Source organism: Centroberyx gerrardi, chromosome 5, assembly GCF_048128805.1.
Source record: "Centroberyx gerrardi isolate f3 chromosome 5, fCenGer3.hap1.cur.20231027, whole genome shotgun sequence".
Taxonomy (NCBI): domain Eukaryota; kingdom Metazoa; phylum Chordata; class Actinopteri; order Beryciformes; family Berycidae; genus Centroberyx; species Centroberyx gerrardi.
The window spans coordinates 27,739,010-27,755,340 of record NC_136001.1 but is presented as its reverse complement, the minus strand read 5'-3'; the positions used below and the strand labels follow the sequence as shown (position 1 = coordinate 27,755,340).

The 16,331-nt window shown below is 44.2% G+C and overlaps 1 protein-coding gene across 1 annotated transcript; it reads right to left on the bottom strand.

The window, feature by feature from the left end:
- Window positions 1-546: 546 nt before the first annotated feature.
- mapkapk3 (MAPK activated protein kinase 3) lies at window positions 547-15,992 on the bottom strand. Its single transcript, XM_071918816.2, has 10 exons — window positions 15,288-15,992; window positions 9,749-9,888; window positions 7,896-7,960; window positions 7,572-7,651; window positions 7,341-7,467; window positions 7,060-7,135; window positions 6,755-6,879; window positions 5,875-5,960; window positions 5,580-5,660; window positions 547-1,375 (listed from the first exon to the last, which is right to left on the bottom strand). The coding sequence occupies exons 1-10, from the start codon at window positions 15,582-15,584 to the stop codon at window positions 1,220-1,222; spliced, it is 1,233 nt and encodes a 410-aa protein (XP_071774917.1). The 5' UTR covers window positions 15,585-15,992; the 3' UTR covers window positions 547-1,219.
- Window positions 15,993-16,331: the final 339 nt, after the last annotated feature.

Genomic DNA, 16,331 nt, shown 5'->3' with positions numbered 1-16,331 from the left:
CTTAGGGCCGTATGGACAAATACAATCCCTGTGTGGAGTAGATCTGCTGGTCGTTGCTTAATGTGGATTGAAACAGAACGACTATGACTCCATATTTACTGGAAGCATTTTACTCAACCTCCATAAACATAAACAAGCCCTTTCTCAAGACAAAGTGTCACAACTCAACCATGTAGCATAAGCCAACCTTGAGCCACTTCTGCTTACGTAAGGCTCCGGCCGCACCGTGACAGGAAGGTGGCGGACTGTGTGCCGTCTCTCACAGCTCCATTAATAACACACAACCCTCATCTGTAGCAGTAACCACACTGAAAAAAAAAACGCACCACGTGGTTGTGTGGGTGAGGCCGTTTTGTTATTGTCGCAGTGGAACACACTCCGGCAAGTTGATCTGTAGGTCATTATGGACACTGCATTTCCTCTTTCAATGATGAAATAAGTTCATAACATTTCTAGATGGTTTTTAGAGATGTGCTTCCCTTTTTTAGTTTGCCAACACAAGACGTCATGGACTTATAAATGCAAAGTAACTGACAAGACAAGCAGTTCCAGACTTTGCTTTAATCCCTGAAAGGAAGGGAGCAAAAGACAGACAATATTAAGACAACACAGGTAATCTAGAGTGTTCTCGTGTCACAGTCCGCCCACAGATGGTTTATTTACTGTACTGTCTTAAATTGGCTGTGTGTTTGTCTGTGTGTGCATGTGTGATCTGCTCACTAGTGCATGGTTAAGAAAAGAGACCTGAAATAGGCAATCCAGCACACAAATACACAAGACAATTATCATTGCAAATACTTACTGTAGGCACACACACTCTCATACAAACGCACACAGACACACCCATATACACCTGATCTGCAGGATCTAAAAATCACACACATACATCTATAAAAACAATGAGTAAAAACAGATAGTCCCACAGTGAGCAGGCCTGTTGAGGAGGAGACAGGCAATAGCACTTCTCCGTATGTCCTATAAACGTCTCTGACGTTGTTGTTGTTCCCTAACAGCACCTTCCCCTGCCTCTCCACCACTACTCCTCTATTCCAGGGAAGACTTTCTCCCCGTCCAGTCTCTCTAGAGTCCTAAACAGGTTTCTGAATCTTCCTGCCCTCTCAACTCTTCTGCAAAAGTCAAATTTCCCTCCCTCTTCCGAGCTTCTCTTCCACATCGTTGGCTGTTCCGGGGATTCTCTCTACCGACCGTCCTCGGCCTCTCACTGACTTTGGCAGACGGTGCCTCCGCTCTTGCCCCCGGCCGCGGCCTTCTTGCGCCTCTTGTTGAGCAGCGGGTTGCTGGAAGTGTCCAGGTCTTTGATCTTCACCTGGTCGTAGTCTACACGCATGGTGGCCAGAGCGCTGGTCATCTCCTCCTGTAAGAGACAGAGCAGGGGATCAGGTATAGCTGAGGAGGAGAGTGTGTTAGTTAAAGGACAAGTTCGCGATTTTGGATCTATATATAATTTGTCTCTTACATACAGTATCTGTAGGACTTGGACCCACAGAGCATATTGGCTCCAGAGTCAGCTGTCGGTGGAAATGGCGAGCTCCGTTGCCTCTTGCTGCTAACAATGAGTCCAAAAGTTTGTCAAGATATCTCCAAAAAAGCCCGGAAAGCAGCAGCACCGCACCATTTCCACTCAGTGGATAGTCGTCTACCAAACTCTACTGTTTACAGCCTGACCTGACTAGATCACGCCGCCAGTAACACACTTTCACCCCACAGCAGACTGTGCTGCGGCAGAGAAAAATAGTTCTGTGATTTCTTGATTAGTCAAACTCCCCTTTGGAGCCTACAAATGGCTTTTTTGGAGATATTTTCACAAACCCCATTTGGACTCATTGTTAGCAGCAAGAGGCCTAGCAACGCAGCTCACCGTTTCAACCAGGTAGTATGTAAGAGACAAATTATATATCGGTCCGAAATCACCAAACTTATCCTTTAAGTGCAGTGGACTCCAATTATGTGCCATGGAGGGCCGAGAGTCTGCAGGTTTTTATTCCAACCAAACACTACTCCAGCTTATGTCACTAATGAGCACACCTTCGACCGAGACCAGAGCAAATCATGTCCCATTTAACACCGAAATAGGCAATAAAGAGTGTGCATGTCTTTCCAAATGTAAAAATAATGTTTAATTAGTTTCTTAGGGAGTAGAGATCTAGATCTATCTGCAGGAGCTCTGCACTGAAACCTTCAACTTTTGACTAATTAATGCATAGAAGTTTGAGGACCGTTAGATACTATACACAGGTATAATCCCTTAAATTGTTTGTAGTGCTAGGGAGAAAATTAGCAGGTGGATCAGGTGGAGGACAAATGTGTCTTTGAACATTTTTAAATAGCCGTCAACATACAAAAGTGGCCGAGACCAAGACAAGTCTGAGTCAAAACAGACCCAAAACTGTCAGAAATGGTCTAAGATGTCAGACAAGTGGTCTGGAGACTGGAGTCAATTGCTACAACCCCGGGCACAAAAATGACCAAACTCTTGGTCCTCCATGGTAGATGACTGGAGACCAGTAGTCTGGTGTAATTCATACTCCAGAAACTGATATGTCTGAAGAAAAATAATTTTAACCTGTCATTTTTCGGACATTGTGATATGTGGTTATTCTGGTGTGCTATGCATGATTTTCTTCCTGTAACTTACTTGCTGTAATCTGTAGAAACCAGTGGCCATTGTTTTGGTGACTGGCTATTTCACACCATTCATATCTTTTTCAAACCTGCCCATTCAGCTGTTACGAAGGAATGTGTCTCTTCTTGAACTATGCTCATGTTTCCAGCGATTGGAAAAATATGTGATTGCCCAATTCATACATTTTGTACTGGGGAATTCACCCTACAGTGACTTGAACTGAGCAAACAGTGTTTCCTCAAGCACAATTCTTTAAGGTAAGGTATGCCATTTGACACCGAAATAGGCAGTGAAGAGTGTGCATGTCTTTCCAAATGTAAAAATAAGGTTCTAAAGTTTCTTATGGAGGAACAGAGATATAGATCTATCTGCAGGAGTTCTGCACTGAAACCGTCAATATCCAAGGGATTTTGACTAATCAATGCAGTTTTGAGGACAATTACATACTATACACAGGTACACAGGGGTCATGGTGCTACAAATGTGCGAACCAAGGAGAATGACTTGGGTGGCTAGATTGAAATGAATATAATGTTAGAAGAATGGCTTGGGAAAGATGAGCTCCTTTTGTGTTCAGGTATGTTACATATTTAAGACGTGTGGAGGGAATAAACTGATACAGTCCCGTCTCTGACAACTGCTTCCCCCTTGTGGCAGTCAGGGAATCATGCACATGCTGCACGTTGACCGGGACATCTTCAAAAACACCCTTAGGAACTACAACAGAAGCTTGAAACAGGCCAGAAAAGAATTCTTCTCAACTCTTATCGACGCCCACAGAAACGATTCAAAACACCTTTTCTCAACCATTAATAAACTCATTAGCCCCTCCCCTGCTGTTTCTTCTGATACTTTCTCAACCGCCAAATGCAATGAATTTGCATCATTTTTTAACGCCAAAATTCTTAACATCAGGGGCAATATCCCAATTGCTAACTTCACTGCTAACTATGACATACCTCCACCACTGCGTGCCAACGGCCTCAAGCATTTCTCCACTGTAGACCTAGATCTCACTGATGCTATAAATCGACTTAAGTCCTCTACCAGCCACCTTGATCCATTTCCAGCATCCTTTTTTAAATCTGTTTTTAATTTTTTAACAGATGACATCCTGTCAATAGTAAACTGTTCTCTCCAGACTGGTATCTTTCCCCATTGCATGAAAACTGCTGCTATTAGACCACTTCTAAAAAAGAATAACCTGGACCCAAATGCACTTAGCAACTGTAGGCCAATCTCCAACCTCACCTTCCTGAGTAAGATCATTGAGAAGGTTGTATATCAGCAACTAAACTGCTATGTCACAGATAATAATATTTATGACAAATTCCAGTCTGGCTTCTGCACGTCTCATAGCACAGAAACTGCTCTTTTAAAAGTTGTTAATGACATGAGGATCAACACAGACAACAAAAAAACCTCAGTCCTAATACTCCTATACTAGACTCCCAATACTAGACCTAAGCTCTGCATTTGACACAGTGGATCATGGGATCCTGCTGGAAAGGCTAAGAAACTGGGTGGGTCTGTCTGGCACGGTTCTTCAGTGGTTTGAGTCCTACCTGCAAAATCGCAATTTCATAGTCACACTTGGGGACTTCCACTCCAGCAGACACAAATTACTGTGTGGGGTCCCGCAGGGCTCCATCCTGGGTCCTCTCCTATTCAACCTATATATGCTTCCCCTTGGTTACATTATCAGCAAACATAACATCAGCTACCATAATTATGCCGATGACACGCAGCTTCTCATCTCACTATCCACTGATGACTTCCAACCCATAAACTCCCTAGTCAGCTGCTTGGAAGAAATCAACCACTGGATGGCAGCAAACTTCCTTCAGCTGAACAGGGAGAAAACTGAGATTTTGGTTGTGGGTCCTAAAGCCCAGAGACAGTTAGTCTGCGAGTACCTGGAGTCCAGATCACTAAAAACAAGTGACCAGATTAAAAACCTAGGAGTTACCATGGATGGCGAACTCAGCTTTAAGGATCATATCACACGGCATCACCAAGGTTGCCTTTTTCCAACTCAGAAACATTTCCAGAATCAGAGCCTTTCTTTCCCAATCTGACTCAGAGAAACTCATGCATTTGTCATGAGCAGGCTGGATTATTGCAATTCTCTGTTTATCGGTCTTTCAAACAAAACAATCCATAGGTTACAACTTATCCAGAACTCAGCCACACGAGTTCTTACCAGGACAAAAAGATCAGACCATATAACTCCAGTCCTCAGAATAAAATTCAAAATCCTTCTGTTGGTTTACAAAGCACTTGCTGGTCTGGCTCCACAGTACATCTCAGACATGCTGTGAGTTTATAACCCCAGCAGATCTCTCCGGTCACAAGGTGGAAATCTCCTCCATGTGCCTAGAGCACTTTCAAAGTCTGGTGAGATGGCATTCAGTATTTATGCACCTAAAGAATGGAACAGTTTGCCTGCTGATCTTAGACTTGCTCCAACACTGTGTTCTTTCAAAACCAAACTAAAGACCTTCCTTTTCACTCGAGCATTTTCTTAAATGAACACACTGTATTTGTACATTATGTTTGTTTGTATGTGTGTATGTAGGCTATATGTGTTTTTATGTGTATGTATGCATGGATGTTTCTGTTTATTTGCACATTTCTGCTGTTTTATTCTGTTTTTATGTAAAGCACTTTGAACTGCTTTTGTATGAGATGGTGCTATACAAATAAATTTGAATTGAATTGAATTGAATAATCCTCTATTTTCACAACTTTTCAAAAATTAGTTTGCCATTCATTCATTCATTCATTCACTCATACAATCTCAGTTTTCTATATGGAACAACTTCATGTAGTAATCATCTGTTTATGTTGGGCCTTCCCAGAGCCTCGGTAGAGCAGTGAGGAGGTGTAATGTCAGTGTCTGACCAGAGGGGGTCAGTGTTGCCGCGTTTCTGACCTTGACATCGTCCCACATCTCCCTGTCCTCGGTCAGGACCCGGGTGGTGTGCAGCGGAGTGGAAGGAACCACCATGGACTTCTGCAGTGCGCAAACACACACAGCTTAGACATATTTGCATGCATAAATACACGCACACACAGATATGCACATACAAACGCTCAGACGTACTTGATAAACAGGAAGAGGTACAAGTGCACAACATGTAGCTATACTAAACAGATGATGTAATACATGCAAATATATTTTGTATATTTGTACACACACACACACACACACACACACACAAACTCACACTGATCCAGGGGTGGTTCATGAACTGAGTGATGGTCATTCTCTCATTAGGGTCTGTCTTCAGTAGCTGGTGGATCAAGTCTTTTGCTGGGAGAGCAAAGCCAATGATAAGCATCAGTATTCAGTAACACACACACACACACACACGTACACGTACACGCAAATCTAGTGTCTCTCAAAGTCACGATTGTTCCTGGTGTGAGGGACAGGCTGGCCTACTTACACAGAGAATGGGACTATTTGCGAGAAAGAGGGACGGACGGACTGAAAGATAGAAATATGATAGTGTGCACATGCAGTGGCAGTGAGTTCTCTTGGCTGAAGAGGCGAACCCCATCCTCTGTCATGGCCTCTGTTTTGGAAGGAGACACCAGTTGGCCGATGTCCCCGTCTCTGTGATCCACCGGACTCTCTGCCACATTTCCAGCTGCTATCTCTTGCCTTTACTACAGCTTACGAAGGTGTACTGTGAGCAGGTGGTGGAGGGGTCTGGGGCGTGTCAATTTGTCAACACATGAGTGTGTAAGTGTGGTCCCCAACCAAATGCAACCAAAGTGTGTGTGTGCAGGAGTGAGCGTGTATGGGCTGTTGGGATGTTGCCTGTAAACAAACCAGTCACACACATCGCTGCATACAAATTTGTGTATACTCATACACAGTATACACACATGTTTATGGAGATGTAAACAGAGGCAATTCATTGGAAAAGGAAATGGCTGTGCTTTCCCACAAGGCAAAACAACCAATCATGTGATATTTTAGACCAATCCCAGACGATAACACACCCCCTGCTGGTGTGTGAAGAATTCAATTATTTTGTCCAGTACTTAAGCCAATGCTGTATTGCAAGGTGGAAGGGGGACGGACACCTATAGTCTCACCTTCCTGTGACACCTCAGCCCACTCGGGGTTGGGGAACTCGTACTGGCCCATCCTGATCCTCCTCTTCATCCCCGGGGAAATGGCTTGGCCGGTGTTGGAGTAAAACGGAGGGAAGCCACACAGCCTGCAGAATGGAGAGAGAGATGGAGAGAGACAGACAGTCATTTTAAAACCTGAAAGAAGACACGTAACTGCACTCAATTTGAAGGTATTCACATATACTGTACATCACACGAGAACATGTGTACTGACACCCGTGTGCATTGCCAACACACACACACACACACACACACAGAGTACTCACAGGATATACATGATGACGCCCAGAGACCACATGTCACATGATTTGTCATATTTCTCGGGGCCCAAAACCTCAGGAGCTTATCGACGGCAATACATACACATACAGAAATACAAACGTGTAGATGGAGAGTAGAGTTACACAACGTAGGCAAAAATAACTCCACGTTGTTTCTCATGATATAGCATGTACAAAATACATTACACTATTTCCTAGCCTTACCACAAACAGTGAATCTGCCAGCATGCCAACATGTCTTTGGAAAATAACATATTGGAACTCACCCACATAGTATGGCGTGTAGCAGGGGGTCTGCAGAGGGTTGTGTAGCGTGGTCTCCTTAGCGAAGCCAAAGTCGGTCAGTTTGAGGACTCCGTTGCTGTCTTTATTGGTGTACAGCAGATTCTCCGGCTGGGGAAGGAGGAGAAAAAGGATTTACTGTTAGTCAACATTTCACTGACTGAGCCCAGAACGGAGCATTATTGTATTACTGCGTGATTTGCATCCCGGCACACCTTGATGTCTCTGTGCGCGATGTTCACGTTGTGGAGGAACTCTATGGCCGTGCCGATGTCCCTCATTATCTCTGATCCCTCTGGGAGGAGAGAGGAGAACACGCTCTCTCAGATCTACACACTACAATGCTAAAGATGAATCAAACAGAGATGTTGTAACACAAAGGAAAAAAGCAGTTATATTGTATTCTGTCCTATTCTGTTTGTTCCTGTCTACTGTTCTCCAAGAATTCTGTCTTAAATCATTCTTCCCTGGGAATAATGGTGCAGGCTTTATTCTCCTTTATCCCTTGATTCTTTATCCATCCCTCTATCAGTCCTCACCTTTCTCAGTGAAGGCCTGGTCTCCTCTGGCCTGGATCCGGCTGAACAGCTCTCCTCCCTGCATACTGGACACATGGACAGACAGCTCACCTACTGTACAAATGGCACTCCAGGGTGTCAAGTAATTTCAACTGAATGACACAAACACATCAACTGTGATTAATTAAAGGTGCTACATGTAGCATTTTAACATCAATAAATCATTACCATTCATTTTGAGACATTACTATAATTACCATTGCCTGCAAGATTGGTGTGCCACCAGATTAGATTTTTGTGGGAAATATGCTGTATTGTTTTATGGCACAGAACAGGAAGAGGGTGCTGTTCTTCCAGTACAAACTGAGCTAAAGTTTCTGGCAATGGCAGGTGGAGTGAAATGCCGATGGACAAATCGCTTCCAACATGTTTATCCTCTTCAGTAAAACCAAAGAGAAAACAAACACATGGAGGACACCGGGGTGGGGAAGAAGTAGCAACATCCTCAGTGGGGTTTATGGGAAATGTGGTCTTAATTTTGAGAAACAATAGTTTGCCAATAGTACCAATAGTGAGTGATAGAGGATATCAATCATCTTGACTATGGTCTCATTTGTCTACAATAATTATACCAAGGTATCACAATTATATATATATAATATATTATGGTTTAAAAATGTTATATGTAGCACCTGTGATTACAATTTTTTCGGGGGAAAAAAACAAGTTTTTTTTTTTTCACTCTAAAATGTGATTTATCTATTTTGAGAAAAAATTGTTACCTTAACAGTTTAAAAAACTTAACATTTTAACTTAACAGTTTAAAAAAACTGTTAACTTAACAGTTTAAAAAAAACCCACACAATCCCACCACCAAAAACATTACTAAGCAAATGTTTTGTTTTCTCTCTTCCTACTCCACACTAACAAACACATATGTAACCGCCGGCCCTGACGCCTGACACTAAGAACCTCTCCCTTCTATTCCATGGAAAATGTGTGAGTGTGAAGTGGATTAGACACAGGGACGGAAAGGGAAAGTGTGACCGTGTACAAGACTCTGAATCTCTTCTCTGCTTCTCCTCTCTACTGTCCCCCTCTCGCTCAAACAGGAAGTAGCTGACAGAAGTGAGAGATTACCGAGAGGACACACACACAACCACACACACACGAGGTCACAACACAAACCGCAAGTTGTTGCTGCTTCGCTAAATGTGACGATGAGAAAAGATAACGCCCTCACCTATTAGTCAGTGTTTAAAATTCCCATGAACAGATGAAAGTTAATGTATCATTTGTCAGCTGACACCTTGTGTGGTTTCTCTCTTTTCCACTGAATTATTACTTTTCCTGTTTCACATTCACAAGTCTCGACTGCAGGCAGTAAAAGGGACAGAGTCCGACCACATACACGCACACACACACACACCCTGAGCTTATAGTATTGTCATTGGAGTCACTCAGGGTATTATTATGGAGAGTCTGGCATGACATGTGAGGCCCAGATGGAATTATATCCCTCTATCTCACCATCAGCACAGATGTCTTCACTTTGTCTCCACAGACATGCCAAGTCGTATGACTGTCTGACCTTTAGCAGCTATGCTCAGTGTTCAGTGACGATGGCGTCAGAAGGTCAGAGAAACCTTCGCTTCCCGAGTTTCCGAGTCGTAACTGAACGATAACCTTTAACCTTCTCAACGTGGCGGAAACATTTTTGTGTCAGAAACAGTTTGAAACTATGCTTGAAGCCAGATTATATCCATGTAACACAGCAGGTACTTTTGCTTTGAATGTATGCTCAGTGGTTGTCAGGGAAAGCCTTCAGGCCAGTGTGAGAGGATTGTGGGTAATGTAGTGAAAGTAACCCTTACCACTCCATGATGATGAGCAGGCACTTCTTCCCATGGTGCATGTTCTCATACAGGCTGAGAATGCGAACGATGTACGGCCCGCCTGATACTCGCCAGTGGAGCTCCACCTCTCGCCTGGCCTTGGGACTGTCATAGAGAATCTGGCAGAGACAGAAGACAGAGAAAATGATTTATGAATTTTAATTTTCAATGACAGGCTCATCTGTTTATGACTCTAGCTAAGGAGCCATGTGGGCTAACTTGAACCGAGGCACCCTTCACTCTGTCCTGTAAAACTCTCCCATTTCTTGGATATTCAAACTTAATTCCACGTGTCTGACCGGCCATTCAGAAGTGCCCTTGACAAAGCCATCACTTCTGACTGTCTTCACTGGTCCCTTAAGTGTAAGCTGAGCACACACACAGTCCTGAAGACAGCTTGGCCCCACGACACGAAGGACACACGTGAGCAGTGAGCACTGGAGAAGCGCGCGCACGCACACACACACACACGCACCCAGAGCAGGTGGCGGACCTTGACATAGCACACGTCTACAGAGTGTATTTTGGGACCTGACAGTGATGGAGCGGTGTCCTGCCTGTTCACGAGGCCGGCCCAGCCGCAGACGCATGGACGACGTGGCGCGGACTCGCACACTAAAGCCACGCCGAGTCTGGATTCTGTATTGGGGAAAATGTGAATGGAATATTTACCGAAGTTAAGTTTCACTTCTGTGGGTGGAAGTGAAGTACTTTTTTTGTAAGTTTCAGAGTGAGATTGGGGAAGTCCGGTGTGTCTATTCAGACAGGGCTAGTCAGAACAGAAGTAACCTAGAACTGTAATTACAGCTCCAAACAACAGAGAATAGCTGTGCTTTTGCTTGATAATGTGAAAGAGGAAGGCAGGCCATGTGTTGTGTTTCAAGGCAGGGTGTTGAAAGTGGAAGTTGAGGGCTTCCGGTGGCTTATTTGCCTACTCTACTACTACTACTGTATACACACTATTTTATTCAATCACCCACGGAGCTGCCATGACTTTACTGTGGTTAAAACTAAAAGCTTTCAGCTTGGCTCTGAGCAAGGTAGTGGGCGGGTTTGTTTCTGTTAAGTCAAGGTAACCATTTATGGCTTCTCTTATGACCTTAATCAGAGTAGACAGCATGTGAACCCATTCCCTTAATTTCCTGTATTGACAGAGAATTGGCTATAATAAAAGAGGACTGTTAAGATTAAATAGAAAAACACAAAGGGGGAGAAAGAGAGAGAGAGAGAGAGAGAGAGAGAGAGTTAATCTACTCATGGACTCGTTTCTAATGCAAGACGACATTATGTGTGTGTCCTCTGCAGACACACACAAAAGCACACCTGTCCCTGATCCCGCTCTAAACCAATCAACCACATCCTCATACTCCTCTAAACCAATCAGATCTCTTTCCCCAGCAGCTGTAACAGACACAGCACAGGCACTGAGACAGGTTAAATCTGTATCACTCCAGTATCTCTCTCTCACACGCACACACACACACACACACACACTGCAGATTGCTGAATGTTTATCTTCTATTAAGTCTTGAAGGCTGTCGGAGCGCTGGACTATCTGTCTTGATAAAAAGGCTGCATGTCCTTACTTTCCCTTTACAACCCATACCAATAAAGCACTGGTCATAAAGTCTACAGTGAAGTGGACTGGACTAGGAAGTGGTACACAGTAAATCAGTGAGAGCTGATATGCGTCCTAGTCAGACTGGCAGTGTGAGAGATGATGGAGTCACAATAATATGATTCTGAAATTTATATCGCCCACAAACCCCAAAACTGCTGAGGGTGCCGATTGCTGCGAGTCCTTTAATTATTATTCTATACCTGCTTTGTATTGCAATAATGATATAGCCATTAAAGTCACTAAAGGATCTCAAATGCCTTAGTCTCCATCAAATTAATAATGATATTTAACATAGCTGATTGGTATGTGTTGGTTTTGATTGAAGTTCTCATAATTCCCATCATGTAGTTTTATACAATTGTACAATGGAATTTTAACAGGGCCCAACAATCATAAAACACACTCAACATACAAATGACACTATACATTTTAGGAAAAACAGCAAAATTGCAGTTTTACATAGTTTTCCATGACAGCAGAGGTGTACTGTATGTGTGCTATATACAAAACTTTGTCAGTAAAGTCCCTGACCTTAAATACCTGTTGACTACCCCCACTAGACTAGAGAATATCTATTGCATTGCAAGCTACAGAGAGTGCAGGAGTAATCTATACAGAGGCAACTTCCAGCTCTTTTGAATGCTAGAAAGATCCTCAACCACAAAAGATGGATTGTTTCGTGAAGAGTGAGGTTAAATAACCCAAATCTCCCACTGCCTTCATTACACAGGACCCTCTGAAGCCTCATTACCGCAGCACATTTCCACCATGCAAGCCGATAATGAGCTTCAACTGCACAACAAGCGTCTGAAGCTTGAGAGTCAAAGGATCAAACCAAACCTCTCAGACTGATTAACTGCTTTTAGAGCGCCGGCGGCCTTGACCGATCCTGGGTCTGAGCGCAGCTTTTACAGTAGGGCAGAGACAAAATTAATATCACGATAATCCTAAAAAAATATTTTGATACCGATATACATTTCGATATCTGCTAAAATACGCAAAATCACGTTAAAATTCAAAATCAAATTGATGTTCACTGCCTTGAACTGCATGGTAATATAAAGCATGAAAAAACTCTACTTTTCAAATAACACCCCAATTTGTTCCAGATTTCATTTAGTGAGAGATTTTAATTATAATTTTGTTTTTATCATTAATTTAGACAACAAAACTGTGTATCGCGATAACTCGATATCATTATTTCTTCACAATACGATTCTATTGAAAGATGATAAACGGTTACGCTGAATTATTGCGTAGCCCTGTTTCACAGACAGGATCTCCTCCTGTCTGACCAAACCGTCGAGATTCACCACGACAGTTTGGTCTCGCTGGGTCACAGAGGAAAACCCAAACGCACCACAAGCATGCCAAAGGGCTGACCACAGAGGCTGCAGGAGGAAACCGAGGACACACGAACAAGTCGAGGGCAAGCTTCTGACTATGAATGGAAGCCTGTACAGAGGGAGCTGTGGCTTGTCAACCCTCCGTGTGGCTGACGACCAGACTCGGCCGGAAGCCAAACCAGCATGACTCTAAAATGGAACATTCACCTGCCAAATATGAGCTTCTAATGGCGTTAACAGTGAGTGGGAGCGCTGAGGAGAAGCGCCTTGCAACACCGGGCTTTCCCGGGTCCTCATCCTCGCTCAGAGAAGTCGAGACAATCCTGACAACTGTAATTGAATTACATTAAAAGGATGGCTCCCCTCCAGGTCTGCTGCAAAGTGGATTAAACGTATATCCATCCATTATGTTTAGCGCTCAGAGCCGCACTTAATTAAAAAGCAAGTGAGCTGGTCAACTCTACCCCCCCCCCCCCCCCCCCCCCCCCCTTTCATTCAGTCCCTATCATTTCCTCTCTCTCTCTACCTGCCTATTTGCCTTGTGATTAAAAACGTAGGGACAGTCATAAATTAGCAGGAGTGCCAATAGTGTAAAAAAAAAAGGACTGTATGAGGCTACTGCTAGGCAACTGTGGCTTTTAATCACACTCAACAAACAGTGTCACTGGCTCCAGTACAATCCCAGTTACAACCCAACAAATACACACACACACACACACACACACACACACACACACACACACACACACACACACACAAGCTAGGAGCTACAGTGGAGAAAGCAACTTGGTGAATTCATTTCTTTCCACCACAAATCACACCTTGTGTTTTATTTGGCATGGTGTGGGTGGGTGTCCCTGCTGACAAAGGCCACTTCACTGTTTCCTTTATGAGAAACAACACCCTGAAACAGGTTCTTCAGAGAGGAGAGGGGGTTTTGTCTTGTTGTGTGTGTGTGTGTGTGTGTGTGTGTGTGTGTGTGTGTGTGTGTGTGTGTGTGTGGTGGGTCCATGGTGTTTTGGCTCCACTGGGGTCACCCTGCCATGCTGCTGGCTCTCTCTGGCAGTGGGAGCTGCGAACAGTCAGTCAGGCACCGGGTAACGCTGTTACGGGTGGGCATGTTATGTGACTGCACAGACTGTCACAGCTTGATGCCAACCCTAAGCAACGAATACACAACGCCGGTTTCTTAACAGCCAACATAAAGATCTTTAATACAACACACTCGAGTGCCATCATTGTTCACGATGTCCACACGTAAATAGTGTTTTCTTATCATATCTGTACTTTCCATCAGTTTGCCTCTAACATTAAAAAATTATCCAATTTAATGCAGAAATGAGCCAGAAGATTTTGCAAGTTTCCCAGTCACATAAGATTCAGATTTTATCATCCTCTCTGCTGTCCTCTCTCAGCGATAACAGTGTTTCCCTGGTTTCCCTCTCTCCCTCTTTCTGCCATGATGCTATCCTCCCATCCCTCTTGGACTCTCATCTTTGGTCTGTGCGTTCCCATTTCCTACTGCTGTTTATCTCACTTTCTCATCTGCTATCTTTCTTCCACAGCTCTGGTTGTGACACTGCCGCTTCCCGGTTTGGCGACTCTGATCCAGTTGGATTACTGTAAGCCAGTAAAATCTCTCTGTGTCTGTGGCCTGGTGGTGACAGGTGACAGCTTGATGGCCCGTGTATGTGTGTGTCTATGCATATGCGTGTGTGTAGGTATGCCAAAGTTTCCACTGTTCCTGGAATACAGTCCCACTCTCAAAATCCATGTGTCTCTCAGAAGCGGCATAACATGTCACAGCACATGGCCGGGTGACTGGGTGCATCTTTACTGGCATCTGATCCAATGACAGGCCCAGACCCCCCTCCAGGAAGCCCACACTCACATTTAGCACTGTCCAGCAGGCATGTGAGGCAACAACATGCACATGACAAGTCCAATGTGAGCAGCAGTGGGCCTACATAGCCTGGACGTGTATGTACACAAGTCACACTCACACACACAAGGGACGAGCCTGCAGGATTATTGCACCATCATAATAAGACAAGTGTAAAAAGAAAGATGGCTGCTGTAGGCCCCTATGTTACTTTTGGCAAGGCATGTTAACATGAAGACTATATAGGTCTCTGCCTGTGATAGAAATCTGATAAGAGACTCCAATAAAGGTCAAAGTTCTTCAATCAGTAACTTGCAACTCAACCCAGTTTACAGGTCTTTGATCTTGAACACAGTGGGCCAAACACCGATGTTTCCATAGGCTATCATTAAAAGTGATGTAGACGTAAACATCACAGTAAACGGAGGGTAAACTGACCTCCAGTCATTGATCATGATAACGCATAATATGTAAATTATATCTTCAGAAAGGTATTGATGTTTTTTCCTTACAAGACGCTTTCCTCATATAACTTACAGTCGTTTGTAGGCTTACTTCCACAATATATAAGCTTACTTGGTATAACACTGAGTTTCGGTGGGTTTGCCCTCCACTATCCCCGGTTATAACACAGGTACACTATCTGTCATGTGATGCAGGATACTGTACCTTCAGCGCGCACTTCTCTCCAGTCTTCTTATTGAAGCACTCCAGAACTTTGCCATTGATTCCCAAGCCCAGAACCTGACTGGAAATCTTATAATCGTCCGTCACCGCGTTGCGCTTTATCTCCAGTTTCGGATAGACGGGCATCGGGAAGTGCGCGGACTCCGTGTCCGTGTCCGTGTCCTTGCTGTCGGTGGCGGTGGGAGCGAGCTGTTTGGGGGGCTCCGCCGGGGAGTCGGGCTCTGGTTCAGCCTTCGGCGCTTGCAGCGGTTTCTCCTTTGCGTTCCCATTTTGAAGCATGGTCACACCGGCTTGGTGTCCTCTGGAGAAGAAAGGATGAGTAAGTCACCAAAGTAATATGATGACTCCTACTGCCCTCCGGTAATTGCGCACAGCAGAGATGAATCCTCCTTGGCCGCCGCTGTTGCGCGGCGCGTCTGTCCAAAGCCCCTGGAAGCAAACTAGCCTACTTCGGAACTACAATAACATGACACACATTTGTTTAAATTACAGACAAAATCGCATTCATGTAACTTTAAACACGCACCTATTCTACTGCTCTATCAACTTTACCGGTCAAAATTGGCTATTTGAGGAACTCCAAATAAATATTTCAGCATATCTGATTGGCACGAGAAATGAGTATTCCGGTGAAGGGTGTCTTCATGGTGGTGAGGGCATTCTGTTGACTGGTGAATTCAGTTCCCGTTGATCTGGATTCGTCACTTTCCAGAGTCCTTTGGTTGCATTCACATGGGCAGTCAGTCACCGGCGGGGCTTGTGTAAGCGCCACCCTCCTCCAAGTCATATTTCTCAACTGGCCGCCCGTGGCCGCCTTAAAGGAGCAGCACAGATAGTGGAGTCAGCTCAGTGACCCTAGCAAGAGACAGAGACTTAAGTGTGGAGTGTCAGTGAACCTGGTTGGAGGAAGCATTAATGAGAGGAAAGGAGGAGAGTTGGGTTATGTTGGAATCCTGAGAAATCATGTTGAGAACCAGCTGTTCCACAAAACTGGATCAAGATCCCTCATCAAGGCAAATAATCTTA

Excerpts from the sequence above, each read along its gene's own strand:
- mapkapk3 (XM_071918816.2), bottom strand. The coding sequence starts at position 15,584 with ATGCTTCAAAATGGGAACGCAAAGGAGAAACCGCTGCAAGCGCCGAAG. Across the intron at positions 7,136-7,340 it reads CTACACGCCATACTATGTGG|CTCCTGAGGTTTTGGGCCCC; the intron begins GTGAGTTCCAAT and ends GCCGTCGATAAG. Across the intron at positions 5,961-6,754 it reads GGCTGAGGTGTCACAGGAAG|CAAAAGACTTGATCCACCAG; the intron begins GTGAGACTATAG and ends TTGCTCTCCCAG.